The sequence below is a fragment of the Falco biarmicus genome, chromosome 4 (genome assembly GCF_023638135.1).
Source record: "Falco biarmicus isolate bFalBia1 chromosome 4, bFalBia1.pri, whole genome shotgun sequence".
In the NCBI taxonomy this organism is placed as follows: domain Eukaryota; kingdom Metazoa; phylum Chordata; class Aves; order Falconiformes; family Falconidae; genus Falco; species Falco biarmicus.
Genome location: NC_079291.1, coordinates 81,979,615 through 82,006,116, shown reverse-complemented (window position 1 = coordinate 82,006,116; position 26,502 = coordinate 81,979,615). Strand labels below are relative to the sequence as shown.

At 47.6% G+C, this 26,502-nt stretch overlaps 1 protein-coding gene and 1 long non-coding RNA gene across 5 annotated transcripts in view; one reads left to right on the top strand and one right to left on the bottom strand.

Annotated features, from left to right (window-relative positions):
* Window positions 1-16,966, top strand: part of INTS1 (integrator complex subunit 1) — a 29,257-nt gene extending 12,291 nt beyond the window's left edge. The window contains exons 24-47 of one of the 3 annotated variants that reach the window (XM_056337483.1): window positions 513-680; window positions 1,036-1,147; window positions 1,603-1,761; window positions 2,941-3,087; window positions 3,497-3,595; window positions 3,972-4,096; window positions 4,806-5,060; window positions 5,725-5,884; window positions 6,503-6,643; window positions 7,048-7,228; window positions 7,312-7,435; window positions 7,969-8,087; window positions 9,158-9,245; window positions 9,872-10,098; window positions 11,082-11,205; window positions 11,675-11,808; window positions 12,203-12,395; window positions 12,666-12,793; window positions 13,283-13,395; window positions 14,002-14,115; window positions 15,012-15,082; window positions 15,626-15,717; window positions 15,831-15,940; window positions 16,364-16,966. In XM_056337483.1, coding sequence (XP_056193458.1) covers window positions 513-680; window positions 1,036-1,147; window positions 1,603-1,761; window positions 2,941-3,087; window positions 3,497-3,595; window positions 3,972-4,096; window positions 4,806-5,060; window positions 5,725-5,884; window positions 6,503-6,643; window positions 7,048-7,228; window positions 7,312-7,435; window positions 7,969-8,087; window positions 9,158-9,245; window positions 9,872-10,098; window positions 11,082-11,205; window positions 11,675-11,808; window positions 12,203-12,395; window positions 12,666-12,793; window positions 13,283-13,395; window positions 14,002-14,115; window positions 15,012-15,082; window positions 15,626-15,717; window positions 15,831-15,940; window positions 16,364-16,479 — 3,300 coding nt within the window. In that variant the 3' untranslated portion in view covers window positions 16,480-16,966. Of the gene's footprint in view, window positions 1-512; window positions 681-1,035; window positions 1,148-1,599; window positions 1,762-2,940; window positions 3,088-3,496; window positions 3,596-3,971; window positions 4,097-4,805; window positions 5,061-5,724; window positions 5,885-6,502; window positions 6,644-7,047; window positions 7,229-7,311; window positions 7,436-7,968; window positions 8,088-9,157; window positions 9,246-9,871; window positions 10,099-11,081; window positions 11,206-11,674; window positions 11,809-12,202; window positions 12,396-12,665; window positions 12,794-13,282; window positions 13,396-14,001; window positions 14,116-15,011; window positions 15,083-15,625; window positions 15,718-15,830; window positions 15,941-16,363 lie in introns of all 3 variants that reach the window. The other 2 variants (XM_056337484.1, XM_056337482.1) reach the window with 2 other exon arrangements.
* Window positions 16,967-21,629: 4,663 nt separating this feature from the next.
* LOC130148665 (uncharacterized) lies at window positions 21,630-26,277 on the bottom strand. Of its 2 annotated transcripts, XR_008821617.1 has the most exons (3): window positions 25,570-26,277; window positions 23,340-23,415; window positions 21,630-21,764 (listed from the first exon to the last, which is right to left on the bottom strand). It is a non-coding gene; the product is annotated as an uncharacterized LOC130148665 (long non-coding RNA). The 2 variants fall into 2 exon arrangements; XR_008821616.1 differs by having other exon boundaries at window positions 21,630-23,415.
* Window positions 26,278-26,502: the final 225 nt, after the last annotated feature.

The window sequence follows — 26,502 nt, the reverse complement described above, 5'->3', positions numbered from 1 at the left end:
GGTGGGATATTCACTCTCCTATAACCCAGACTGGATTTCTCATTTTTTAAATACTTTTTAAAAAAAGTTTTTGGTGATTTTTTTTTTTAAGCAATGATTATTTTTTTTAATTGTTCTATCTCTGGGTACTTATTTTTTTTTATTGCTTTTAAGTCTCATGTGCTCTTTCTACCTCCGCAGATCTGTTTAGTTACGTGGAGAAGGTTAAATGATAAGTCAGTAGATTTGTTTCTTCAGAGAAATGCAGATTTTTACTAGGTAAATGCTCACTTTGTAGTGGGAAGCATCAGAATGCAGCTGTGCTACAGCTGGGGACTCTGTAAGGTATCACACGTTGCATGCAAAGCATTGGTGTTTTCCCCATTGTGACAGTTCTACTCTTGACTCTACACATTAATTTCCAGAGTGGTGTTAACTGGGCTGATGATGGAAACTGGAGAAGGTGATGCAATGAAAGAGGAGGACTTGGCTTGTTGTTCAGTTAAGACCTCACAGATCTTTTCCCCTTGCAGGATGTAGCCAGACTCATAGTGGAGCGCTCTACTATTATGTCTCACCTCTTCTCCAAGCTGTCGTACTGTGCTGAATCAGATGCAGTGCTTGTTGCTCTTCTCTCCATCTTTTCTCGCTACATCAAGCGTATGCGCCAGAGTAAGGAGGGCGAGGAGGTGTACAGCTGGGTGAGTGCCTCCCTGATTTTCTTAAGTGGGAAAAAAACCTGGACAAGTTAACAAAAGAGAAGCCCTTTGTGGGTTACTGAGTATATATAAACCACATCTGGTTCAAGCATTCCCTGATCTGAAAACAATTGGATGTTGGCATAATTTCAGAGCCAAGTATATGTGGACATAAAAAGCTTTTTTAACTCTTCCTTGAGTGTCTGTTGTGGCCACTGTTGGAGATATTGGGCTAGGTGGAAATTTGGTCTGACTAAACTTGTCCATTCTCATGTTCTCCTTCCATCTGTATCTCACAAATCTCATTCTCCTTTCTCTCCTGACCTTTGTTCATCCCGTTTTTTCTGCCTTTTTCCAGTCAGAGTCCCAGGATCAGGTGTTCCTTCGTTGGACTAGTGGGGAAACAGCCACTATGCACATCCTTGTGGTTCATGCGATGGTTATTCTCCTGACACTAGGGCCACCTCAAGGTTAGTGAAGTGTGCTCAGATTTATTCAAGGGATCATGGACAATACAGAGAGCCTTTCTTTTGTCTGCCATCTCCTGACAGGTCAGGGTGTTGTTAATCCTTCTGTGCACAGGCTTGTCCCTTGCAGTACTTGTTTGTAGCTGTAGGATCTATCAGAATATTGCTGCACAGAGTGAGGATTTGCAGACTTATTTTTTGCCTTCTGCAGACAGCAGGAAATATTGAAATGATGGTATGTCCCTCCCTGCTAAACAAGGACTTGGAGACTTACTGTGGTGCAAGAGGTGGGCACTCAGATACGTAGTTCACATTTCCACTTGATAGTGTTTATCCCCAAGTTGTTTCTGACTGTTGAACAACAAAGTGTTCTGGTGTATTAATTTGTATAGAGAAGGGCAGGGTGTTCTAGATGTGTATGAACAGTGGGAGATAATTTTGTATCCACTCTTAAGCAGGGGACGGTGATTTTTATACCCTACTGGATATATGGTTCCCAGAGAAAAAGCCCCTTCCTACTGCTTTTCTGGTTGATACCTCGGAGGAGGCTCTGCTGCTCCCTGACTGGCTAAAGCTGCGTATGATCCGCTCTGAGGTCCCGCGTCTTGTGGATGCAGGTGAGCCTGTAAGATGTTTGTCAGTGCTTCAGACCTTCCTGAAAGGAAAGGGAGAGACTTCCCTGCTCCAGCTCTCTGTGTGCCCAGCCGTTCTACTTGGATGCCTTTGGGTGGCGCCGTCAGTCACTATAGACGCTGCAGCTGAGCAGGGAGCCTGGATTTAGAAAGGAGTGTGTCTCTGGATTTTGTGACAGTCGCAGTCTAAACATATGATCAGTTCTTTACTATGTCCCTTAGGGCTGTCAAACATAGACAGAATATGAGCTGGTTCTGGGCAGGGAGTGTTATGGGATGCCCCAGGGTGATTCCTTACTCTGTCACGATGTGTAGTTCATGTACGGTTTGAGAACAAATACAGCCCTGCTAGCCATCAGGCCCCACAGCATTAAGAGCAGAACTTGGTGAAAGCTGAGACTGGAGAGGTCGGTGCCTTTGGACGGGCTCCTTACTGCAGGATGGAAGGCAGTTCCCCCCACTCTGATCCAGGTGCTGCGTCTTGCTGGCTTTCACATGTAGTCACTATTACTTTCAAAGTAGAGCAGTGAGTCTGTATGGATATTGGACTTCCTGTATTTTAAAGGAAGCGGGGGACTCTGAATTGGAGTCCCATCTTCATTACAACAATTCAGATGGAACTAAGCTATGCAGTCACCAGGCAGCAGGCACAGTAGAGCTTCCATGGGGCATGCCGTGCTTGCAGTGTGGAAAGCAATGCCTGAAGGTTGTAAGCTATACCTGTAGTTATTTTTGTCCTTGCACAGCTTGTCGGTGCTGTTTTTCGTCTTGGTATTCAGAGTGTTCATCCCTTTCTTACTAATTAAATGACAGCTGTCTATAGCCAGTGATTGAATTATTCAATAATTCCTGCCTGCAGCTATCAACAGATAGGGTGGAAGTTATTTTTTAATATGAATGATTTGGTTACTGAGGTTTTGATCAAATTAAACAGAAGATCAAATTAGCCAGTGAGTGAATTAACTGGAAGATGCAATAAGGAGGCAATGATTTGCAGAGGAGAGAAAGCATAGTAGGCAGCTGTCGGACTTCTGGCTTTAGGCTCTCTGCAGCCCTGTCATTAGCATGTCACTGTGGTCCAGCCAAAACTACAAAGATCAGGTAATAAAGGTGACCCTCTGTGGGCAATTCAGAAGTCTGAGACTCAGTGTTTGTGTATTTCAGCCCTGCAGGACCTGGAGCCGCAGCAGCTGCTTCTCTTTGTTCAGTCCTTTGGAATCCCAGTGTCCAGCATGAGCAAACTTCTGCAGTACCTGGATCAGGCAGTATCTCACGACCCACAGACGCTGGAGCAGAACATCATGGACAAGAGTAAGAGCTTTATATGAGACTGACTAGGCATCTTGCTCTTCCTTGAACAGTTTTCACAAGTGTCTCCTGTGACTTCTTTGGAAAAATCCAAACTAGTTCAGCAAACCCTGTGCACAGGCTGCTTTGGCAGCCTTTTGCCACTGTGGACACCTCCTTAGAGCTTGTCTGGGTGGCCCTTGGCTGTATTTCCTGACATAGAGAAGGATTTTGTGAATTGGATTGCACAGTCTAAAAAGGTAATTTGGAGGCTACCTTGTAAAAGAAATAAGGCTTAAAAGCAGTGTGCTTATGAAGTCCATAAGAACAGCAAATTCTCTTCACTGTGGGAGCTGTACAAACAGCAACCAGTTCTGTCCTGCTTTGCTAAAGAGGGCAAGATGATGACATATTCATATTTTTTCCTTTTCAGACTACATGGCTCACCTTGTGGAGGTTCAGCATGAGAGAGGAGCAACAGGAGGCCAGACATTCCACTCCCTGCTCACTGCCTCCTTACCAGCCCGCCGAGGTATTGCCTGGGATAGCCTAAGCTTCCAAATCTGAGTCATGTTCCAGACTTCCTTCCTCTGTTGCTGTTGAGAGGAACAGGAAGAGCTGTCTTCAGAGTGGGTTATGTTGCAATGTATCAATAAGCTACAGTTAGACACCAGGCCCTGCTAGAGTTTTTCACTCCTGGAAAAGGGAGAAATTCCAATTTTTTGAGTTTTCTACAATGAGTTGTTCTGAGTGATTTGGAAAAATAGGTCTTGCTCAGCCTCGAGAGAAAAGCTACTGAATTCCTTAGTAGTTAGAGACTGTAAAGCTGAAAGTGATCTAGTATGAGGGCTCCAGATGCTAGCTACTGTAATGGTATCTTCCTTTCTTGTCTTTTATTCCTCTCACAGACAGTGCTGAGACTGGAAGGTCAAAATCTAGTCCGGAGAACTCCCAAGGTCAGAACCGGATCCGGGCCTTAAGCCAGGTCCGGGTTCTGGGCCCAGAAGATGATCTGGCAGGCATCTTTCTGCAGGTACTGGTATAACCTCTAGCTGATCAGCTGCTTCCCTGCAGCACCTCCAAAAAATCCATATAAGATACTTGCATCTTCTGACCCCTTCCTCCTACAGTGTTTGCAGGCAATAGGTATGAAAGCTGCACATGCAATGAGACTGTGCCATTGCATCCTGGTGGAATTAATGCTGGAAGGATTTGTAGTTTGTACATGGTTGTAGTTTGAACATGATGTGGCATTTGATCGTGCCTAATACTTGGTGCCTACTAGCGTGTTACTGTCTCTGCACCTTGTTTGTTCTGTGTATAGTGCCTTTCCTCTCAGCAGTGGATGGAGGATTTGTGAAATGCTTGCAGGACCTTGGCAGCAAAGCTGTGTGCAAACAGCATTTGTAGTCTGGCTTGTCTGCTCGCAGAGCCTCCCTCTCAGTTGCCTGCAGAAGGAGCCTGCTGGGAATTCATTGGCTGAGTTGGTTGACTGTATCTAGGTAGTATGGTGATTCCACCACAGTATTGGTGGCGATAGTCATGTTGGGGTTGTGTAGATGCTGCTTATGTTCCTGTACCAGGCACTAAAATACTGAAAAGGCTGTGTCAGATGGTTCCAGTTGTAAGCCACAGTCAGTGTAATTGTACAAGGTAAATCAGTCCTCTGCCTCAGGATGTTTATGGTATAGCAGGTTCTTTCATTTCCTCTCATAAACTTATTCCCTCTTGTATCCTACCAGCTTTTCCCACTAAATCCAGACCCACGATGGCAGAATTCAAATCTGCGCCCGCTTGCCCTGGCGTTACAGCAGGCCCTGGGCCAGGAACTGGCTCGCATCCACCAAGGGAACACACAAGTGACGGGGATCACAGCCCGACTTCTCCAGGCGGTAGCTGCACTGATGAACTCGCCGCACAGCGGTGCGTTGGTGATGGCAATGCATTGTAACCACTTCATCTCCTGCCCGCTGATGCGCCAGTTGTACCAGTATCAGGTGAGTGGTGTACGGTGAGAATCTCTGTGGCATTTAACAAAGAGCAGTGAGGAGGAAACAGGCTGCAGTGCATCTGCTCTGTTGCGTGCATGCCCTCTACCTGTGTAGTGCTGATCATGACACGGAGAGACTCAGGTTGCCTGGACATGGGCATTTGGGTGTGGGCTGGCCACGTTAGCCTAGCACTGCTGAGGGTTGGGGCTTACATACGGGGTTGGGTGTACCTTACCTCGTCTGGTTACTGTGCAGCACTGTGGATTTGTGGCTGTGGGTCTCTGTTGGTTTTGGTATTTCTAGTCTGCACTTTTTGTAGCGTGGACATGTCTTGCAAGCCAAGGCGTTTGCAGACAACTTGAGAGCTGAAGTTTGTAATTCCTTAAGGCAGCCTTCAGAGCAGGCTGAGATTTATCCGATGAAATATCTCATTCCTTTCATCATGATGAAAGAAGCCACAAAGTTCCCTTAGTTATGCTGGAAGAGGTACTGTGTGTGTGACAGTCTTCTGCCTTGCATTTGTACACTAGAAGCCTTCTAGTGAGCTAGTCCAACAGAGTAGATGTGCTGTATGTTTTGGCAGTATGTGCCACTGGTTGCATCTTTCCTGCTGTCTTTGTTGTATTCTTGGAAGTGTGTGTAAGCAAGTCTCTTTTGCTGCACTCCCCAGCGCTGCATGCCACAAGACACTACGTTCTCTTCGCTCTTCTTCAAAGTTCTCATGCAGATGCTGCAGTGGTTGGAGAACCCTGCAGTGGAAGATGGTCCTCTGCGTGCCCAGCTGAAGGCCTTTGCTGTGCAGTACTCCTCAAGGCACAGGATCAGTGATGGTACGGGCATTGTGCAGCTTATGGGACTCAGAGTAGATGAAGTGGGACAAGAAAGGGACAGAAACAACTGTACCTAGAGCAGAAGGTGTGGTGGGCTGCCTTTTAGAGAGGTATGCTTAGGATAAGCAAAGAGAGGTTGGTACTGTGCTGTATAAACTCCATGAGGATGCAAACAAGTGACTTAACTCTGGGAGTTTGCAGTAGACACCTGGTAGCATCTCAACAAGCACAGCAGATCTTTCACAGAAAACCTTCAGTTGCTCAGGCCAGGAATTCTGTGCTAGCTGCAGTCCTGAAAGACGAGTGTGCAAGAAATGCCTCTGAAACAAGGTCATATTGTGACTTGTAGTGTTGTTTATCATCCACTATCTGTTAGGAGTCCATAACCAAGAGCTTAGGTATGGAAATGGGTTTGTGGTTATGGTTTTCTCTTCCACATCTCTGTAACATGCAGAAGAGCTGTCGAGGAGTTTGGTGGGAGCAAAATGGCAGCAGAATGCAGCATGTTTATATGTTTGAGTAGTTGTGCCCTAGAGCCACGTGGGGCATCTATAGAAGGGAAGCCTGATGTGGGAGCTGGCTTGGCCCTGTGATGCCAGTGCTGTAATTTCTTTGCAGTTCGAGGTGGTTTCTTGCACCTCACAGAAGCTCTGACTTTCCGCCGTGACCCTGACTTGATCAGCTCCACGGTACGTGCCATCATTGCAACCCTGAAATCAGGAGAGAAGTGTAATGTGGAGCCGGAGCTCATCAGCAAAGGTATGGCTGTCCTTCTGCTCTCCTTCCCTCTTGCAGCAGCAGGTTGAACTTCCAGCCCAGCAAGGGAGTGCCTACTGTGCAAGCTGTAGGAAGCTGCCTTCTGCCTGGATCAGAACATGTGAACTGATCTAAACTTGGTCCTATCTTGTTTACCTCCTTCCCCTGCACTGGTATGTGGGTTTATAAATGGTCATCTGGGGCTGGGGTTAAGCTTCTCGGCAAACCATTGGTTTCTGCTAAGAGAAACAGGAGCCTACTATCCCAGCTAAAAATGGCATCTGTCTGCCTTACTGAGCCAGGCTCTCAGGAATGCTGGACTCGTTGCCTTCATGATACTCTTACAAGGTTGCATAGCTTTCACCACATCCTGAAGTTAATGAGTGATGTCTTTCTCCCTCTGCTAGTCCTTCAAGGTCTGATTGAAACTCACTCTCCGTACTTGGAGGAACTCCTGACTGTCCTCTTCTCAGCTACTGTTGAGACCACTGCCAGGTTTCCTGCCATGAAACCAATTGCAGTGGTGAGCTCCTTGTTGCTCCAGGACAGAGAAGAAACACCAGTTAAGAAGGAACTGGACAGCTGCAGGTGAGCCTAGGCAATGATGGGAATTCACTGGTAGGTCTGGGTTCATGACGCCACTGCTGATACTGGCTTTGTTTTCTCCTCAGTACTGAAGCAGCTTGGCTAGGGCCCTCCTCTGGCCTTCTTAATGACTGGCTGGAGATGCTGGACCCAGAGGTGATCAGCAGCTGCCCTGATCTCCAGCAGAAGCTGCTCTTCTCCTGGAACAAAGTAAGAGTGGTTGGGCAGAGGGACTACTGTGTTGAAACCATTTTTCTGGGGTACTGACCTACACCTGGAAACAGGGCAAGGGGGAGTTCTATGTTCTGTCACATGTTGCTATAACCAGTTCCAAAGCAGTACAGGCAGGAGGGAGGTTCTGGTACATCCTTCTCAGTGCAAGGCTTATGTTTCATCTTGCCTTTGTATTTTTTTCACCTGTATTCTTTTCAGAACTTTGAAGTGCATTACAGGCACAACATAGTCCTGTAACAGCCCAGCCAGCTGTGTTTTCAGTGGTATTTTTGCGGACAGATAAATAGCTTGCCTATAAACACTACTAAGCTAAGACTAAAACTGAATTTCACGGCTGATGCCATGTTCTGTTAGGAAGTACTGCAGTTCAAACCTTAAATCCACGCCTTGTCATCTGTGCTGTCTGCCTGCCTGGATTGTCATCCTTCTGTAATATACGTAGTATCTCCTACATCCACCTCGCAGCAAGGATCTGTTTATTACATCTCTTCCTTGGTTGGTCCTTTCAGGCAGGGTCTCAGGTGCCCTCCTTCCGCCCATATCTCTTGGCTCTTCTGACTCACCAGTCCAGCTGGACCACGCTGCACCAGTGCATCAGGCTTCTGCTTTGCAGAAACCGGGAGCAAAGGTGAGTCTTGTTTTTCAGACCTAGCGAGGAGTTTTGAGTTGGGAGACTCGTTGTGTCTGAGAGGGAATAAACAGAAGCTAAGAACAAGAGCTGCTGTGTTCCATGGTTTGTCTGCCAGGAGGTGTAACCCAGCCAAAAACAGGCTTTGTGAGAAGGATGCTGATTTCAGTCATGCTGATTTGTGTACCTTGATATAAATATTACCTGCTGTTTGATTGAAGCAGCTCATAAAGATTTGGCTGTGTTTTAAAAAGGAAGTTATAATCATTGGGTGATCCATCTAGCATTGCCCTTGTTAATAATCTTTATGAATGTGGGATTTACAAGATGGCTTGGATAGCGAACTGACAGCAGTCTCTGTACCTGGGCAGGCTCTGCTGGATCTTTCTGCTGTACTAAACTCCATTACTAGTCTTGCTGTGACCCCCTTCCTGGCATCAGGCTCCCAGTTCTGATCTCTGGAGCAGCCCTAGCTCTCAGCTTCTGCACATTGCTCTCAAATACTGAAGTGCTGCTGTAGTAGTATCTTGCTTAAACTTGTTAGGCTTATGGACCAGGAAACGCTGGTCACACCTAACAGTAGTAATTCAGGACATGACTAAACTAGCAATATTTTAAAGCTGGTAGTATTTCACTTTACTTATTATTATTACTACGCATCTCTTGCAGACTAACATTTAATGAATTCCTGCAGTCCAGGATAACAGCCAGGGTGGGGTGTTCAGTACTCAGGGACAGTAAATTCACTGGCTTGATGGACCAGTTGTTCGTGTTGATGACCAACTTCTGGCCTTGTGGTGCAAGACTATGTGTAGCTGCCACATGCTTGCTGAATGCCATTTGTTCAGTTCCATACCCTGTGCTGTGCTTATTGCAACAAATATTTAGTCATAATCTGGGAACAGAACCAAACCCCTTCTCGGGACTTAATGGATCCTATTTTTACATTTGCAGATGTTTCTTTCTTCACAGTACTCATGATGTTTAGAGACACTACCATGCATTTGTGTGCTGCCTGAGGGCTTTGTTGAGTCTTAATTGCAAATCTGTCTTCCTTTGTCTTCTGACAGGTTTGACCCAACTGCATCCTTGGATTTTTTGTGGGCCTGTATTCACATTCCTCGGATCTGGCAGGGAAGGGACCAAAGAACTCCTCAGGTAATTGTTCAGTTCTTCCAAGATTCCTGTCTGGATGGAGTGAGAGGCAATGCTTTCATGATGCCTGATTTTTCCCATGGCCAAGAGGTGGCTGGAGTAATACAAGTGCAGCATGCCAAATTTGCTGCCTGTACCTCAGCTGGTTACTTAGTTGCTCTGCTATGTTACATATCACAGTAGCAGCGTTGAGTCCAAAAAGCTGATACGAACAGACTTACGTTTGCCAACTAGGCATTTCCTCTGCAGCAATTGCCACAATATCTGTTACGCATCTAGGCAGAAGGCTACAGTGGTGAGCAAGCTAAAACACAGTGTGGGATAATTCTGATTTTATAAAGAAGATGGGGTTGCACCTCTTCTCCACAAAATAATTTCTTTGGTTTGGAGACTGAATTATGGTTTCTGACCCATCAGCCATGCCAGGTGGAAGTAAATGAGTTCAGAAGTAAAAAAGGGATAAAGAGATTTCATGTGGGGCTGTGGTGCATGCTTTCAGATTCCTAGATATGGGGCAGTTGTTTAGTTCTAAGAGATGTTCCATTCCAGTCAGGGAAAGCGTGACTATAAGGAATTAAGGATGTAGGGATTTGGTGTGGATTCGTTTTGGGTGTTTTCTTGCATTGCAGAAGCGCCGTGAGGAATTCGTGCTCCACCTAAAGGCATCAGAATTAATCAGCATGGTGGAACTGATCCTGGCCGAAGCAGAAACCAGATACCAGAACACTGAGGAGGCCTCCTGCACACTCATCCAGTCTCGACTGCCTTTGTTGCTCAGTTGTTCTCATGGGGACCTTGAGAGCATCAAAAAAGTAACGGAGTATCTGACCAGCTGCATCCAGCAGTGGGGAAGCAGGTGGGGTTGCAAATGGGGAGCACTGTCTACTGTAATTGTGGTTACTGGGGCACGGGCAGGCAGGTAATGATGAGACTTGCCAGCATGTCTTCATTAAGAATGTTGTGTTCCAGAGCCCCTATGAAAAGTGCTGTCCTCCCAGAAGTTTGGGGGAATAGTAAGTCCTTTGAAGTGGTACTTGGACCAGGAAGGTGGCTTTAAAAGTGAAGTTTAAGGGCCCTCTTGCTTTTAGGACTTAGAATGAAATGCTTGCCATGCATTAATTTATTTTTTTTTTTCTCTCAGGCAGTGGTTATTTTTAGTTACTAGTTCCTCACATGGGACTTCTTGTCTACTCATCCCTTGAATCACTCTGCTCATAATGCATCCTGGTTCTGACCATTACGGTAACTCTCAAAGCTGAATGGAGACCAGATCGTTTCCTAACAGCGATGTTAGCACTGTGGGAAGAACAGGAAGATGATGTATTTGTGGCAATGAAACAAACTGACCTAATTCTAACCGCACTTACGGCGGTGTTAGAAAAGATACTGAGTAATCTCAGTTGCTATTGCGTTGTACTGCCTGCCAGTACAGACTATGCCAGGGATCTATAGCAGGCAGGTGTGCAGAGAACAGGCTGGCTAGTCTCGGTAGTTGTGCTTCTGACTACTCTTCCAGTTGGGATGGGAACGACCACAAGTACCATGTGTGGGAACTCTTCACTGGACATGCCAGCGGAACTTTCTTGTCCTGTGCCCCTTTGTAACTGCAGATTTCTAACTCCAAATGGCTTGATGATGGATCCCCATAGACTGTGAATTATATGAGTGGTTCAAAAGAAGCAAAGTCTGAGAAAAACACTAATTGGGATTGGCGGTGGCTGCTTTAACATGGTCTCTTTGCCATATGCAGGACTGCTGTTGCAAATCTGATGGGTCTGGGATGTTTCCTAGTTGAACTAATGTAGGAACCAGTGGCTGACCTTTGCCTTTTTCCTTCAGCTCTGTGGGAAAATGCTGCCAGGACCTTCTGCTTCAGTTATACCTGCAACTACCTGAGCTCCTTGTGCCTATGCCTGAGATGCTTCTCACCAGTGAAGGAGCCAGAGACAGTAGCACTTGCAAGGTAGAGTTGGAGGCATAGGAAGGCCTCCTTCCCATTGTGTCTCCAAAGTGAATGCTACCTTGATGCCCAATCTAAAAGGAGAGGACTGGCAAAAGCTTCCTAGGTCACTTTGGTTTCTTTACCTAGCTCTTCTGTTGCCCCTTCCTTGCCTGCAGTCTTCAGAGAGTTCAGGTGTAGTTTATTTTGCAGTATCCTTCTGTAAAATAGTGTAAGCTCCACAAGCTTGTGTGCCAAAGGCTTCTGTGAAGCACAAGCGTGCAGGCATCTGATCCTATTTTGATGTCTGTGGGGACTGTGGACTTCAGATCCTGTGCCAGCTGGAATGTTGCATCTGCTTGCAGATTCTACCTGAAAATCATTTGTTAACCCACTCTATAGCTGGAAAGTAATTGGGAAACACTGCTGAAGAGCCAGGGGGCTTGATTGTGCTTTAAATTTCTTAACTGTTTACTCATTACTTTTCTTGTAGCTTGATGCCCTGGTTCACAGATTCATTAACCTCCTCGCAGACACCAGTGACTCCAAATCATCAGAAAGCCGCGTGTGGGATGCCAATATGGCCTGCAGGAAGCTAGCTGTGGCTCATCCCATCCTACTTCTTAGGTACCACTCTCCCCTTTAACCCTCTGCACATCTGGAGTTCATCAAAAAGCATTCACCCTTGTCCCAGAAGGGGAACAAACTGGCATCAATCACGATGATTGTGACGGAATCCACGTTTATGTACAAAAGTCAAGAGAAAAGGCAGCAAAGTCGTATCTCTTATAATGAGGCAGCACCTCTTTTGGCTCCATGTCTGTCTGGCAACAGTCCTCTTGGAACTGGAGACTAGAGAACAGAACATAGGGAAAATGGGGCTTGCTGATTCTATGGCTACAGATCCCAGAACCCTGGGAAGAGGATAAGGAATGCTTCCTTCTAGGAACCGAGTTGTAACAATATATAACTCTGCCTAGAAAGAAGCTAGATCTGGATTTTCTTCTGTTCGGTGTTTCAGGCACTTGCCAATGATTGCAGCACTGCTGCACGGCCGTGTTCACCTCAATTTCCAGGAGTTCAGGCAGCAGAACCACTTGACCTTCTTCATCCACGTCCTGGGGATCCTGGAGCTGCTCCAGCCGCAGGTCTTCCAGAGCGAGCACCAGGTGGCACTCTGGGACTGTCTCCTGTCCTTCATCCGGCTGCTGCTGGTAGGAAAGTCCCCGCTCCCCCTCCCTGCGTGGGCTGCCAGCCACTAGAGGGAGAAGCTCATGTAAGACAGGGCCAGCCCAGCTCTCTCCCATTTGAAGGGAAAACCTTCATATACCTAAGAACAGAAAAGCGTATCGAGTACCTTGGAGAACTTAAAGAGGAGGCAGGAGATCAAGAAGCTACTCCCTGGTACCTAGAGATGCAGGATGGGCAGTGCATCACTGCTTTTTTTTTTTTTTTTAACTCTTATTTTCTCGATCCTTTCTCAGAACTACAGAAAATCCTCGCGGCACCTGGCTGCCTTCATCAGCAAATTTGTCCAGTTTATCCATAAGTACATCACGTGCAATGCCCAGGCAGCTGTCTCCTTCTTGCAGAAGCACTCGGATCCACTCCAGTAAGCTTCCTTACTCTTGTTAGCCGTAGCTCATGGAGAGCTTGCACAGTCAGGCTGCCATGAGCTAATCAGAAATCAGTATGAATATGTGACAAAATAATAGCTATTAATATGGCACTTTTTCACCCTTAGCTCCCTTAAGTCTCTGTTGAGATGAGCAGCGTATCCTTTATTATAGGTGAAAACTTAACCTAAGGAAGTGAGATCATTATTTCAATTCGCATGATGGCCTAAACATTCTGTTGAGGCATTGTAGTATCCTGCAGCCATTTCCAGAGGGCCAGCAGGAGGCTCAGCTTTTCCCTGAGCGGTGGCTGCAGGGTCCCACCTGCAGATATGGGGAAAATGCATTTCAGTTCCAGTTATGATGAAAGCGAATCCTGTTTCTGCTTCTGAGAAGCTATATGGTTTAGTGTACATATACATGCTGTTATTTGTCCTCATATCCTTATTGCTACTGAAAGCTAAACATGCCATTTCTTCCCCCAGTGACCTGTCATCAGATAACAGTGACCTAGCAATGCTGAAGTCCCTCCTGGCTGGGCTGAGTCTACCTAGTAAGAGCGGTATCTTGGACAGGGGCCCTGATGAAGAGAAGGGTGGTGAGTCCAGTGTGGGGGAAGTTATTCCAGCTGGTGAACCTGCAGTATGTTTTGGAGCACACATGCTTTTATCAGCTGTATGCTGTGCTCATTCTTCTTGTAACATCCCAGTGAAAGGGTATTTAGAGTGGAGAATGGCACTTGTATGCTCAGCAGTTTGGAACCAGTATCTGGGATGGGTTAATTTGTTTTCCTGTCAGCGGTATCACTACTGGAGCAGAAGAACAGCTCTTAACAAGGGCAAGTTTCATTGTTGTGGATTTTCCCTTCCTCAGCCACACTTAAGAATTTGACCTGTCAGGAGACCCTAAGGGTACATCCACTTCTCCACTGTTTACAGCTTGCATGGGAAAATTATTCGGTATTAAAACAGCTCAGGAAGGTTCCTTCTCTTCACATCAGCTGAGGTGGTACCAGAAGGTGCAGTGAGGCTAGAGATGTTGAGGGCCAGGAATTGTATTGCAGTGTTGCTGGTCAGCTTGTGATACACCACTACACTGGTGGGGATACTGGGTCTGTCTCCCTGTTAAAATTACAGAGACTGTCAGGAGTGACCTGTTCTCTCTCTTTCTCTTCCCCCCTTCTCTCCCCCTGCCATCCCCCAAGATGAAGCAGCAGCTGGCTCTTTCCCCCTTGTCAGCGTGTCTCTCTTCACTCCTCTCACGCCAGCTGAAATGGCCCCGTATATGAAGAGGCTCTCCAGAGGCCAAACCGTTGAGGGTAAGTGAGGACCTGCAGAGCTGTACAAAGATGCAAGGCAAATGCAGTCACACGCCAGCCCTGTTACTTCTGTCAGCTACATGCTACTTTCCAGTTTCAGTCTTGTGTTTGGAAGTCTCAGCCAGTTAGGATGTGGTTTTGTTTTGAACTTGTCCATAACCTATGGTTCTGTGACAGAGGCTTCCTGTGACGTTGTTATCACTTAGCTCAGTGTTGCTGCAGTTGCCTCTGCTTTGAGGCTCTTCAGGGATCTTGTAAGCGCTCTGGAAGATAGTGTGAGTAATTCGAGGAGTGCTGCAGTTCAGCTGAGCCAGGTCTGGAGTGCTGATAGGAATGCCATTTTTTTAATGATCTAAAAATTCCAAACTGATGGGAAGCAGGATTCTGTTAGAAAACCCCAAATGGCCTTCATGGAAGAAAATAATGTTAACCTGGCATAACAACATGCCGCTTCTCCAAAGGTCTGAAATCATAGCTGTCCAGCGTTCAGATCTAAGTGCTGTTGGGGTGACAGTTTTCCTCCCACAGTAGAAATAGGGGGAAGAAATCCTGCCTCGACACAAAAAGCCTCTTTTAAAAACAGTGAAGATCTTTCACATACAGAAGAATTCTGTGAAGTGTTCTGGAATTGAAACCTCCCAGCCCACCCCACTCCTTCCCCTTCCTATGGCATGACAGTGCTGGTGACCTCTGCCCGGGCAGGTTGGGATTTACTGATCTGGCATGTGGCCTACCTGTTCTCATCCTTTTTGAAGAACTGTCTTTATTACGCTAGCTCTGTGTGCAGGTGGGAAAACTTGGCTGCTTGGGAGATTGGATTTTAAAGGAAAAAGAAAAAGATCCTTTGCTGGATCAATGAATTTCAGTCATCTCTTTCAACCTGTGTCTTCCACCAGACATCCTGGAGGTGCTGACAGACATTGATGAGATGTCCAGACGGAGGCCAGAAATTCTCTCCTTTTTTGCTGTGAGTATTAGTGTCTCAAACTGGCACTGGAAGGAAAAGATTCTTTTCACCAGAGTCTGTTTTGCACAGCCAGCTTAAGCGCTACCCTTCCTCTGCTTTTTGGGTGGATGTTGCAGCATCATAGGAGAAATCTGTCTTCAGCTAGGCCTTCTGACAGCAGGCAGCATTTATTTCCCTGCAGTCTTCTTTCCATTGTGTACTGCGTCTGCCAGCATCCATTTTAACTTTTCTTTACGTCAGAGGAAGAATGAATGCTCTGTGCTCTTCCTAGCATTGGGGCAATAAGAGAGCAGAACAGCTCTGTTGAAAACAGTGGAGCCTAGGGAAAACTCAGCTGTCCCACATGGAAAAAGATTACAGAAGGGTGCTTTAAAGTATTCAAAAACAGGATAATCCTTCTTACAGAGAAGGATTTCCTGGCTCAGCCAGTACCTGCTGGATGTGTGTTGGGCTGAATTGGTGCTGGAGGGGTAGTAATGCAAGTCTGAGGAGCCTGTGCTCCCTGGATGGCCGTGTGATCTTAATTTGTGCATCTCCTTTCAGACAAGCCTACAGAAGCTGATGAGTTCATCAGAGGAGTCCTGCCGAAACCTGGCCTTTAGCCTGGCTTTACGCTCCATTCAAAACAACCCCAGGTGAGGACCACTGGAACTTAGGCTATCCCAAGTCACTGATGGGCACTGTCTGCCCATCTTGCACACCTGTTGATGGTGATCTGGAGTGTACTTACACTATGTTTTACTCCCAGCATTGCTGCAGACTTCCTTCCCACCTTCATGTACTGCCTTGGCAGCCGAGACTTTGAGGTGGTGCAGACAGCACTGAGGAACCTACCTGAATACACCCTCCTTTGCCAAGGTAAGTTGATACCTGCCACCTCTGGTGCATGCTTGGCCTCACAAGGGTCTTGTGGGCACCTGTGCTGTGAACAGCCTCCCTGGGAAGTTGCCAAGGGTCAGTGTTGCCTAGACCAAGCCATCGAACACGCAGGTGATCTATATCAATAGCAGCTTTGGGCTGAGCATTGCCAGAGAGATTTGACATAGAAACAAGGGAGGCTTCCCTGAAGTAGATTTGCTCCCTTATGATTTTCTCAGAGTTGTGATCCCTCGCATGATCATATACCTACGGAGCTATTAGAGGGTGGATTGTGCCATGTTCTTACAGAAGGAAAGAATTTCTTGCACAGCTGCAAACATGCACCCCGGTGTTCGTTGGATTGCCTTTGCTTGCATGTCGGAGCTCTCGGATCAGTCCTTCTGCTGTCTTTCCCTTTCACAGAGCACGCAGCAGTGTTACTGCACAGGGCCTTCCTGGTGGGGATGTACGGCCAGATCGACACCAGCTCTCAGATTTCAGAGGCCTTGAAGGTTCTGCACATGGAGGCTACGATATGAACGTGTGGTTCTGGGAGCTCCGCTTCCAGAGGAATTAATTTAGCTGGACTCAGCAGCTGCATTGAAGCCCTGTAAGAAGACACTGTATTTCACCCCATGTGCTGGAGGATCAAAGAGGTGATGTGGCAAGTCAGACAGTGCTGGAAGAGGAGAGTGTGCTGACTGAAGATCAGAAGGGGGCAAGGATCAATCTCTCTGGCTAAGATACCATTACTGTGGGAGAAGAACCTCCTGAATGTTGTGCCAAACAGGGACCATGTCCTTCATGGGATCTTGGGGCAGTGGCTGTTGGTTTGTTTGTGGTTTTTTTTGTCTCCAAGAAGGCAGCACTGCTGGGAGATCGGAAGGAAGCACTGGGCCGTGCACTTGAAGTCTCTGCACTCTGTGTTGGAGGGAACATGCAGATTTGTGCAGGGAGAAGAGACCACTTAGTTTTCTGGGGGTCTTTGTTTTTTTTCTTTTTTAATTAAAATTCTCTTTGTTTCCATTGTGCCTTTCTTGGTTCTGTGCTGTCCTGGGTGTAGCTTGACATCCCTCTTTTCCTGTTCTCCAGCCTCTTGTTATTCCACACAAAGCATCTCTGGAAGACCTGTCTCCATGGCCAAATGCCAACACAGCTATCTTGGCCTTTTACAGGATAAGTAGGAGATGGAGGAGGTTTAGAAGGGTCAGTGGGTTACCATAGATAAGTTTGGTCAGCAGCAGCTGCTGACAGGACAGCTTTCAAGAGTTTACTTAGAAAACTTTTCTTTAAAAACAAGTAAACAAACTTCTTTGTATATCTGCAAACATCCCAGCAGCTGGCCACTGTCACAGTGGAGTCTCTGAACAAGCAGCTGGGTTTCCTCTTTGGGATCTGCCAGTTCCTCCCTGTGACTTTTCTGACCACTGTTCTCTGGTCACTGTCTGCTGATAGGGATGATGGCCTATTTGCTGTCATTTGAGGACACAAAAAGAGGAGTCTTCCTTCCCTCTGCTCCAGAGAAGTAAGTGCTGCATATGCTCCTTCTCCAGTCTTGCTTAATTCTAGTCACTAGTTTGCTTTCACATCGTTTGTCTTTATTCCTGTGGCACTCCACTTGCTAGTAGAGAATCTTTGTAGTATTCTAAGGATGAAGATCCTGGAGGAATTTTATAGATAGCTGTAAATAAGTCTGTATCTCCTTGCTGGTGGTGGGGACAGTTGTGACCTCACGGGTGGCTGGGTGGAGAAATATTGTCCATCCTTTCAAACAAGGGGTACCACAGCTGAGCACTTTGGCTAATGCGTCAAAATATGAATGAATGTCCAGCTGGCTTTGCAGAGAAATAGAGAAGAAAAGGGAGAGATCTGAACCTCCCATCAACTGTAAGTAGCCTTGCCTTTAAATAAAGAGATTAGAGTCATCACTTTAAAAAGCAACATGCTTTTTTCCTCAGCAGCATCTGCTTCACATCCAGAGCCACTACTGTGGCAATTAGCTACATATAAATTATGTGGAGGAACAGCTGAAGAAGATCAAGTCAGGGAAATGGTTTTCCTGAGGGGCTCAGTGACAGTAGGATTAACGCCTGTCTAAAGGGTTCCCAGTGAGATTACTGGCTCCACTTACCTTAGTCCATTATCACAGACATCATTAAGGTACTGCTCAGTTTGTCAGAGCAGCGAGGTAGTTCTTTTGGTGCTGCTGTAGGCCTAGAGCAGCTGGGAACTCGTGGGACTGGCTGGAAGAGGGCTTTTCACAGGGCTTTGAGCCAAGGAGCAAGGAAAATCTTTCAAGACTGTTACCACGCAAAGAGAGCCAGTCAAAGAAGTAGTGGTGCTTTCGTGAATGTCTTCCCTGCAGGTGAGGCTTTCCAGAAATCCTGTTCCAGGGCTGCAACTAGAAATGTTTACAGGCAAAAACAAATTGTGTGGTTAGCCCTAAATTCTGTCTGTTTGGCAATGCCCGCTGTGAGCAGACCAGCTCCAGGATGCCTGGTTTGGAGGAGCATGCTTGGATGTTGGCAGAACTACTTAATGACCCCTCAGATGAGGGCAGCCAGGCTTTCCAGAGCAGTGTGAAAAGAGATGTGTCTGAGACGGTGGAAGGAGCATTTCTTTACCAGCAGTAGCAGAAATCATCTTTTGGGAGATGGGGAAACAAACTCAGAGGGAGGGAATGTGGGTGGGAGTTACTTTGCAGAGCTGGGCCTTCCCATAGATCTCCCAATACAAAAGGCATCATGATTTGTTGATCTCCTTTTTGCTCTATTGAAGGTTCCCACGATGCGTTCGCTTTGCTGCCACCCTCTGCTTGGACCCAGTGGAGCTGCGCAGGTTGCCCTGGTTTGAAGCATGTCACTGAAACCAGATCAGAGCTGAGAGCAGGGCTGTCAAGGGGTGCCTGGCTGTGCAGAGACAGCTCAGGGCAGAAGCCTGTCCCTCCTGTCTGGGAAGGCAACCATGACAGCTCTAAAACGGTTAGTGACGGCGTTACTGATGCTCTGACACTCGCCCGCCTTTTAATCGGCACTCTGTAACTTTCATCTCCGCCTGGCTGAGCACCTTCTCTCCTCCCATCCCTGCTGAGCTGACAGTGTTATCCTTCACAGGTCTGCTGGGCTCCTCCTGGGGACTGGGGCAGTCTTCTCTCTCTTAAAGAAGACCTGGTGCCTTGCTCAGAAGAGAAGTGGCGAGGAGGTTTGCAGGGTCGTTCCTTGCCAAGCCCATGGGGCCCCCATGACTCACCCAGTACAAATCCCTGCTCCCCTCTGAGTTCCAGACAACACTGCAGAATCCCTGCTTAGACACTTACTTCTCTACCATGATCTGCTGTAGTCAAGAGCTTCCTAGGAGCGCTGGGGCTGGTGTCTGAAGCAGTCCGTGTGGGGCTGGGGAATGCGCTGAACACTGGTTCGTGGGGAGTTTTTTGTCTTCCTGGATGCACTGGGAATCCCATGCCAGCTCTAGGGGAGGTATGATGGGGAACGGAAAACTGGCTGCAGCTTGTTGGGCACCCTGTGGCTGCACCCAGCTCATGACAGGGCTGGCACCAACCCCTGTGCATCAGCTGGCCCTGCTTTGGTGCCTGCATGGCTGGCGCTGGGCAGAGGTGGCAGAGAGTTGGGGCAATCCTGGAGCAGCTGAGGGGCTGCAGGGCGCTTTCCCTAAGCACTGGCTGGTAAGGTTGGGGCGGGAACACCTGAATCCAGGCTGGGAAGAGGCGCAAGGGTGGAGATGGTGGCATTGCGCAGGCAGGCTGCAGCAAGAGAGCCAAGGCTTGGGCGGAGGGGAACGTGACGCCTCCTTGCCCAGGTTGCAATGGCATTCATGTCAGGTCCTCTCTAAAGCCCAGCTGCTTCCCCTCGGAGGTTACCAGATCCCACCTCCATACCCTGAAAGCATCAGGAGATCATAAATCCTTGCAAACCCCAGGCATCTTTTGTGATAGTTTCCTACTGCAAATTATTTCTCTTTGCTGCAAAGATCAAATATTTTTATGACCCAGATGTGGCAGCCTCGCGAGGGAGATGGACAGGTCTGGAATGTCCAGCATGCATGTGATGGACCTTCACAGCCTTGGCCAGGCACAAGCAGGCATCTCTAACCTGACCATACTATGTTCCTGCCAGTCCCAGTGCAGCTGGGAGCATGGCCCCTTGCATGTGTCAAAGCTGCAGAGCAGGGTTGTGCATCCCAGGAACCATAGAAGATGTCCCGGAGCACCATGTGAGTTTGGCCATGAGCAGGACTGTGACTCACCAGGGAGGTGCCTACATGCTCCTGACTTAGTGGCAGCTGCCTCTGGGGCATGCTTGACACTGGGGAGCTGGAAGAGTCCCAGCGCTGAACTCGGAGGCAAATCTGCCTGACCTGCTACGTCAGCAGCGGAAACAGGGAGAGGTATACAGGTAACACCAACAAATGGGATTTCATGGCTAAAGGCACTGATGTTTTGCCAGCTGTTAGAAAAAAGGAAGGGCAGAGAAAGAGAAGCCTTGCTTTGCAAGGAGCGGCATGCAGGAAATCTTGTGCAAAAAGAGAGGAAAACTCCATCTCCATTACTTATTGTCTGCGTGTAAATGTGGGCCATGGAGTCTACCCCGGGACTGGTCCCTGGGGCTCTGCCATCCTCTTCCTCCAGTCAACCTCATCTGTGACCTCCGTCAGTGACAAATGCAATCCTGGCCCTGCCTGCCCTCAATTAACTTCCTTCTGGCCATACCACAGTTTAGGATAGTATGATTCACACTTCAGGAGTTGATCGCTAAAAGCTAAAAATGGTAAGACTTTTGTTAGCTTTGGGAGTTTCAAAGCCAGCCCTACACCAGCTAAGTAGCCTGGCTTCTGTTGGGCTGGCATTTGCCTAAGATGGACTGATTTTTAAATCTGTGTTGCCTCTCCATACATTGAGATAATTTGGCCCTAAAGCAGCAGAATATAGAGCTTGCATTTTCCCTTCCTTTTAAATTCAAGAGACCTTTATAATAATATATCTGCCTGTCCTGTGTAGCTGGTGGTGTCTTGCCTTTGGCGTTACCGTGTTTGCGCATGAACAGCATCTCTTAACACAAGAAGATATTGGGTAAAACCCCTGTCAAGACCCCCAGCAGCAATTAAAAAATTCATTAAGCTACAATAGGCCAGTCATTGCTGGGTAATTATTAAGCTGTAAGAATTGCTAATTGTCTTATTAGCATTAAACAATTATGCAAATAATGGAAAACATACCATAAGGCTAATAAAATTACCTTTTTTTTTTTAACTAATAATGAGATTTAAAGTGATGCTTATGGTTTTACTGGGAACATCTTTGGAGAGGAGCGAGACCTCTATGGGCACTCAGCACAGGGTGAGCAGGACATCTTGAACCGCATCTCCCATGAGTTGTCTTTCAGAGCTCGTAGTGCCCCTGCATCAGGCTCTCCCCCAGTTCTGCACCCACCCAGACAGCAACACAGGGACACGCAGGTGCTGATGACTTTGGAGGACCACGCAGTGGTGACACTGCTAAGCCTGGACCGGAGACAGAGTTTGAACTTTGTGCTATCGTAGACTTCCTATGGGCATCCCTGTTCTTCCCCCAAAAAAGCACGTGGTGCTTCAGGTTTGGTCTGTGTGAAAACAAGGCAGTTTGTAGTTTTTCACATCAATTCAGTTCAGAAGTGGAAAGTTCTAGCCTCTAAAGTTAAGCTGTGTCAAGGATTTTATTACTGTCAAGTTAGCAACCTGAGGTAAGAGCCAGTCTGTCTTCCAAGTGAGGTTCCAGCTGGATTTCCAAGGTCAGCAAAAAGCTGAATGATGAGCAAGTGCCTTTGTGTTCCTGTGAAACGAGAACAAGACCTTGTTTACCCCCACCCCCGGGAAAAGACTACTTCACTTATTCATATTCACAGCGAGCTTGGAAGAGGCAAAGTGCTGCTTTGCTTCAGCATGTTAACATTGTTAATCACTAACAAATATTATCAGTTTTCTAGGCTTTAAACTCTGCTCTGCTGATAAGACGCAGCATTTCAAAGCAGCCAAGCCAGCTCCTGCTCCAGGGTGGGTCCTGCTCCCATAGAGATGGGGGTCACCTCACCCAATCTCGTTATCCAAATGGGATTGATCAGCAAAAAACACCTTCACTTTCACTATCTGATAAGAATGGTGAAGTTTGCAGCTCCTGGAGGACTGGGGGGAGCATTCCGCCATGGCACTACAAAGATCAGGGGTCACCACTGCCTGTTTCAGTTTCCTTGCAAGAGGAGGGGAGGTCACCTTCTGAAACAAACACCATCCCCAGTCCCCTTGGAAAGCTGTTTTTAGCTCCCTGAGATTCTCTGGTGACCCACCACGCAGCTGTTCATAGCCTTTTCATTCTTCTTTCTCACCTGGTGTGTAGGACATGGCATGTGAGCTGTCTCTCATCCTTGTCTGGAAATAACTTTCTGTCATCAACCTCTAGCCTGTCCCGCACCTCACTGTTTTGGGGGACAGGAAAGCCAGCAGGTCATCTTCCTGGCAGGCAGGAGGGAACATGAGAAAGGCTTTTTTTCTTTTGGTGACAGGACACGCTTTGCTCTGATGCTCAGCGGTTTTGATCCTTCGAGGTTTTAGGATAATGGAATCACCATTTATGAGCTTCTCAGAAGCATGTGTCATGGAGAGATGTACCAAAATGCCTCTTTCTGTAACTTGACGTTTCACTTTCATCATCTTTCAGTGGAAACTCGTGTTCAGACTTGAATTTTGTAATGTTTTTTTTTTCTGCTGCTTTGCAGGTCAAACTAGCCAGACTCCAAGCAGAGGCGGGTTTTGTGTGGAAGCATTTCTGTGTGAGTAGCTGTGAAATTGTTGGGGCTTTCTTTTCCCTGGCTTGGGCCTTTCTGTCTCTGTGGAGTCAGCCTGGCTGCCTTCTGGGAAGAGAGAGCTGATGAGGCATGTTACTGATGAGACACATACTTTTTCCTTCTTGTTTTGAATCCCTCATTTTAATACAAGCCATTGGCACAGGAATGTATGAGAGCTCTTGGCTACAACACACACTTCCTATTGTTGGGAGTGAACAGCCCTGCGTACAGCCTGCAGCAAAATTATGAAGTAGCTCAATTTGACCAGCTAATTTCCCACAATAGTTAAAAGATGTGATTTTTCCATGGTGTTACACTCTTAGGAAAAAAACTTGTATCACTCGGTTCTCAGCTTCATGAAGCCCCACGTTGTTTGATATAAGGAATCAACTCTTCCCGCCCCTGCCTCAAATCCACAAGCTAACAAACATTAGTTGTTTTTCTTTGGGCTTTAGGGTGGTCCTAGTTGTATATTTAATTTTTTTCTCTACTACCAGTGAACTCCAGGCTGCTGTATACAGGAACCAGTATAAATTTAAGAGGTAATGGCAAAGAGTGATCCTCACCAGTCATAGCAGCCCTCAGGAAGCACTCAGCATTTCTCTGTTGCAGTTTGGTATCTAGGAAGAGAACTGAAAAGGACTGTGGAAAAGAAAGAAAAGAGTAATCCGTAAGTAGAGAAGAATAAACCAGTTCATGTCTGCGGACTGCTGCTCTCCACAAAGCCTCCAAATGGGCCTCAGGAAGGGATCTGGAGGGAGCAGGCACTGCACTCTCAGGACACGCTCTGCTCCATGAGCTGGCAGTGCATCACAGGTGGGAAGTTTCACACAGCAGCACTGGGAAAAGCTCAGTGATTGTGGGCAAGGTCCAAAAACTAGGATGAGGACATATAAGGTTCCTCCAAGGAAAAGACGTGGAAGGGAAAAACACAATCCAGAGTAAGGATTTGTAAGCATCATCCCATGAGGAATGCTGTGGAAGAACAGCGGTTGTGGGTAATAGCTAGGCAGCTGCACAGGCAGCTCTGCTCCCTTCCTGCCCTGCTCCTCTGCTAGTAGTGCTTGTTAGTTTACCTGTTGGTGCATTAGAGACTCACCATAGCTACAAACTCCTGCAGAGCTCTCCTTAATCACTAAGAACACTGCACAAGTCACTGATGCCTGTATTTTGAAAAGCCATTATTGGCCCAGTAGTTAGCTAACTCCTTCAGCGATGTCATTTTAATCACCTTAGCGTATAATGTGGACCTGATTCTTCTGGTGTACCAAGGGCTGTACCTCCAACCTAACCCTTGGGATGCGTAGCTTGGAGCCAGCAATTAACAGTTTCTTCTTCTGGCATCTGCAAGCCTGGATGCCTTTCTGATAGGACCATCTCAGTCAAACACAGATGACCAGGCTCAGTGCAGGGAGGGACGAGGTAAAATGTAGTGGCTTGTGATACACAGAAAATCACAGCTGCTCTCCGAGTCCAGCCTAGCTTTCCGCTCCATGGGTCTGTGTCCCCTGCCACCCAGCCCAAGCTGCCCCTTCCCAAAGCACGAGGTAATGAGAAGGGACTAACTGCATCAACTCATTAAGCTGGGTTTGTTAGAAGACAGATTGTCATGTTAAACAAATACATTTTTAAAAAACTAAATATCATTCCCTGGGCTGTGCCCCATCTGGGCCATTAAATCTGAAAGGGGTAACTACAGCTGTGTCAAAGCTGAGCTCAGAAGCTGATTTGCACCATTTGTACTACTAGCAATTGGCAACAACTCAATTTTCAAACATCATTTTCTTCTTGTCATTTCCCAGTGCTGCTCTATGTAGATTGTGAGCACGGCAGGGGGATGCACGCTGCTGAATAAAACAGTCTTTGGGACTTAGAAAAAGAAAGCCCACAAATGCATTTCCTAAACCCATGACATCCTCTTTATTTCTCACCAAGCCCTAAGCTACCTGATGACAGAGGACAGGAAAGGCTGTCTATTGTTATCCAGCTGGTTCTTTGTAAATCATGCAAATTTTATCCTTCTAATGAAAAGGTGGTGTGGAAATGAAGCAGGACAGCTCGGCTTTCAGGCCTCCGCATGTTAAGTTTCCAACTTGCAAGAAAGCAAGCACCTTTTTCCGGGGAGGGGGAAAACAACCAACAACTCTTGAGTTAATCCAGTGTTTCTTTTGATTGGTCCCTTGGTAGCCTGATTAATTTTGAGTGCAGATGTTTACGCTTTCCTTCACAAGAATACACCCAGCATTCAGGAGAAGGCTCACTGTGCCGTATTTCCTCCTTCCCCCACCGTTCTTGTTACAGTTGTGCAGCAACATATGCTAAGGCCTTATTACAAGGGATTCCTATAAATGGCATAAAGGATTAATAATGTATTTATAACACAACTTTGTTTTAGTATAAAGTGATCTATAAATTTGTAATAAATGTTTTATAATGTTTTTGTAGCCTGTTATAAATGATAAATGGGAGACTATAGATGCCACATCAAATATTCATGCTGCATTGTGTGCATTATTATGCCGTTACTGTTCAGGAAACCATTAATAATAAAGTGAATGGAGATGTAAAAGTTGCTGACATGCCCAGCAAGCCATTTATAATGAAATGTATAATCCTTACCATAAAGTAAATACATTGGCCAGTGATTGTTGATGAAATGGAAACACACTGAATTATTTGCGAGGTATTTATATATTAATGTATATTATCCATATCATGTCATAGAAATGCCATTAATATATTATATGTATTATTAATTATTTTTACGTAATTTATAGGCAGCTCTTAAAGTGTTACCTTTTCTCTTCTGCCGTTTTCTCAGCTGCACGAGATCTGGTGAGTTATTTTATGTGCTGCAGGGCAGCCACAATGAACTGGCAATCACGGTGCGGCTCGAGGCAGGGCTGAGCCTTCCCTGGCCACCAGCCATGATCCTGCTCCTTCCCCGGCCACGGCCCCCCTCGCTCCTTCGGTGACTACTGCCCTGCCTCCTGCCATGGCCATGGCCTCCCTCACTCCTCCTGCGGCCACGGCCCCCTCGCTCCTTCCCTGGCCACAATCCCACTCCTTCCCCGGCCACGGCCCCCCTCGCTCCTTCCCTGACTACTGCCCTGCCTCCTGCCATGGCCTCCCTCGCTCCTTCCCGGGCCACGATGTCGCTCCTTCCATGGCCACAGACCCCCTCACTCTTTCCCTTGCCACGATCCTGTTCCTTCTGTGGCCACGGTCCCCCTCGCTCCTTCCCAGACTACTGCCCTGCCTCCTCCCCTGGCCACGGCTTCCCTCGCTCCTGCCCTGGCCACCTTCCTGCCTCCTTCCCCAGCCCCTGCCCCCTCGCTCCAGGCAGGGCCCTGGCCCCGCCGCCCCCTGCCCTCCCTGCCCCGCCGCAGGCCCTTTGCTCCGTCCCCGGGCAGCCATGCTCTGTCCTCCCGCCACCTCCTCACGCCTCCCCTGCGCGGCTGCCCGTTCCCGCAGCAAACTCCATGTTTTTGCGTGTCTGCACAGGACGCGTCCCGCGCCCCCGGGCCCCGAGCCCAACCCCGGGACCCCCTGCCGCCTCGGCCCCTGCGGAGCCGCCGCCGCCCCCCGGCCCCACACGCCGCCGCTCGTGTCCCAGGCGCGCCCGTTCGCCGCCACTGCCGCCTCGCACCCCCCCCGCCCCGGCGCTGCCGTTGCCCCCTCACAGCCCCCATTGCCCCCCTACACGCCCCCGCCAGGCTCGGCCCCGGG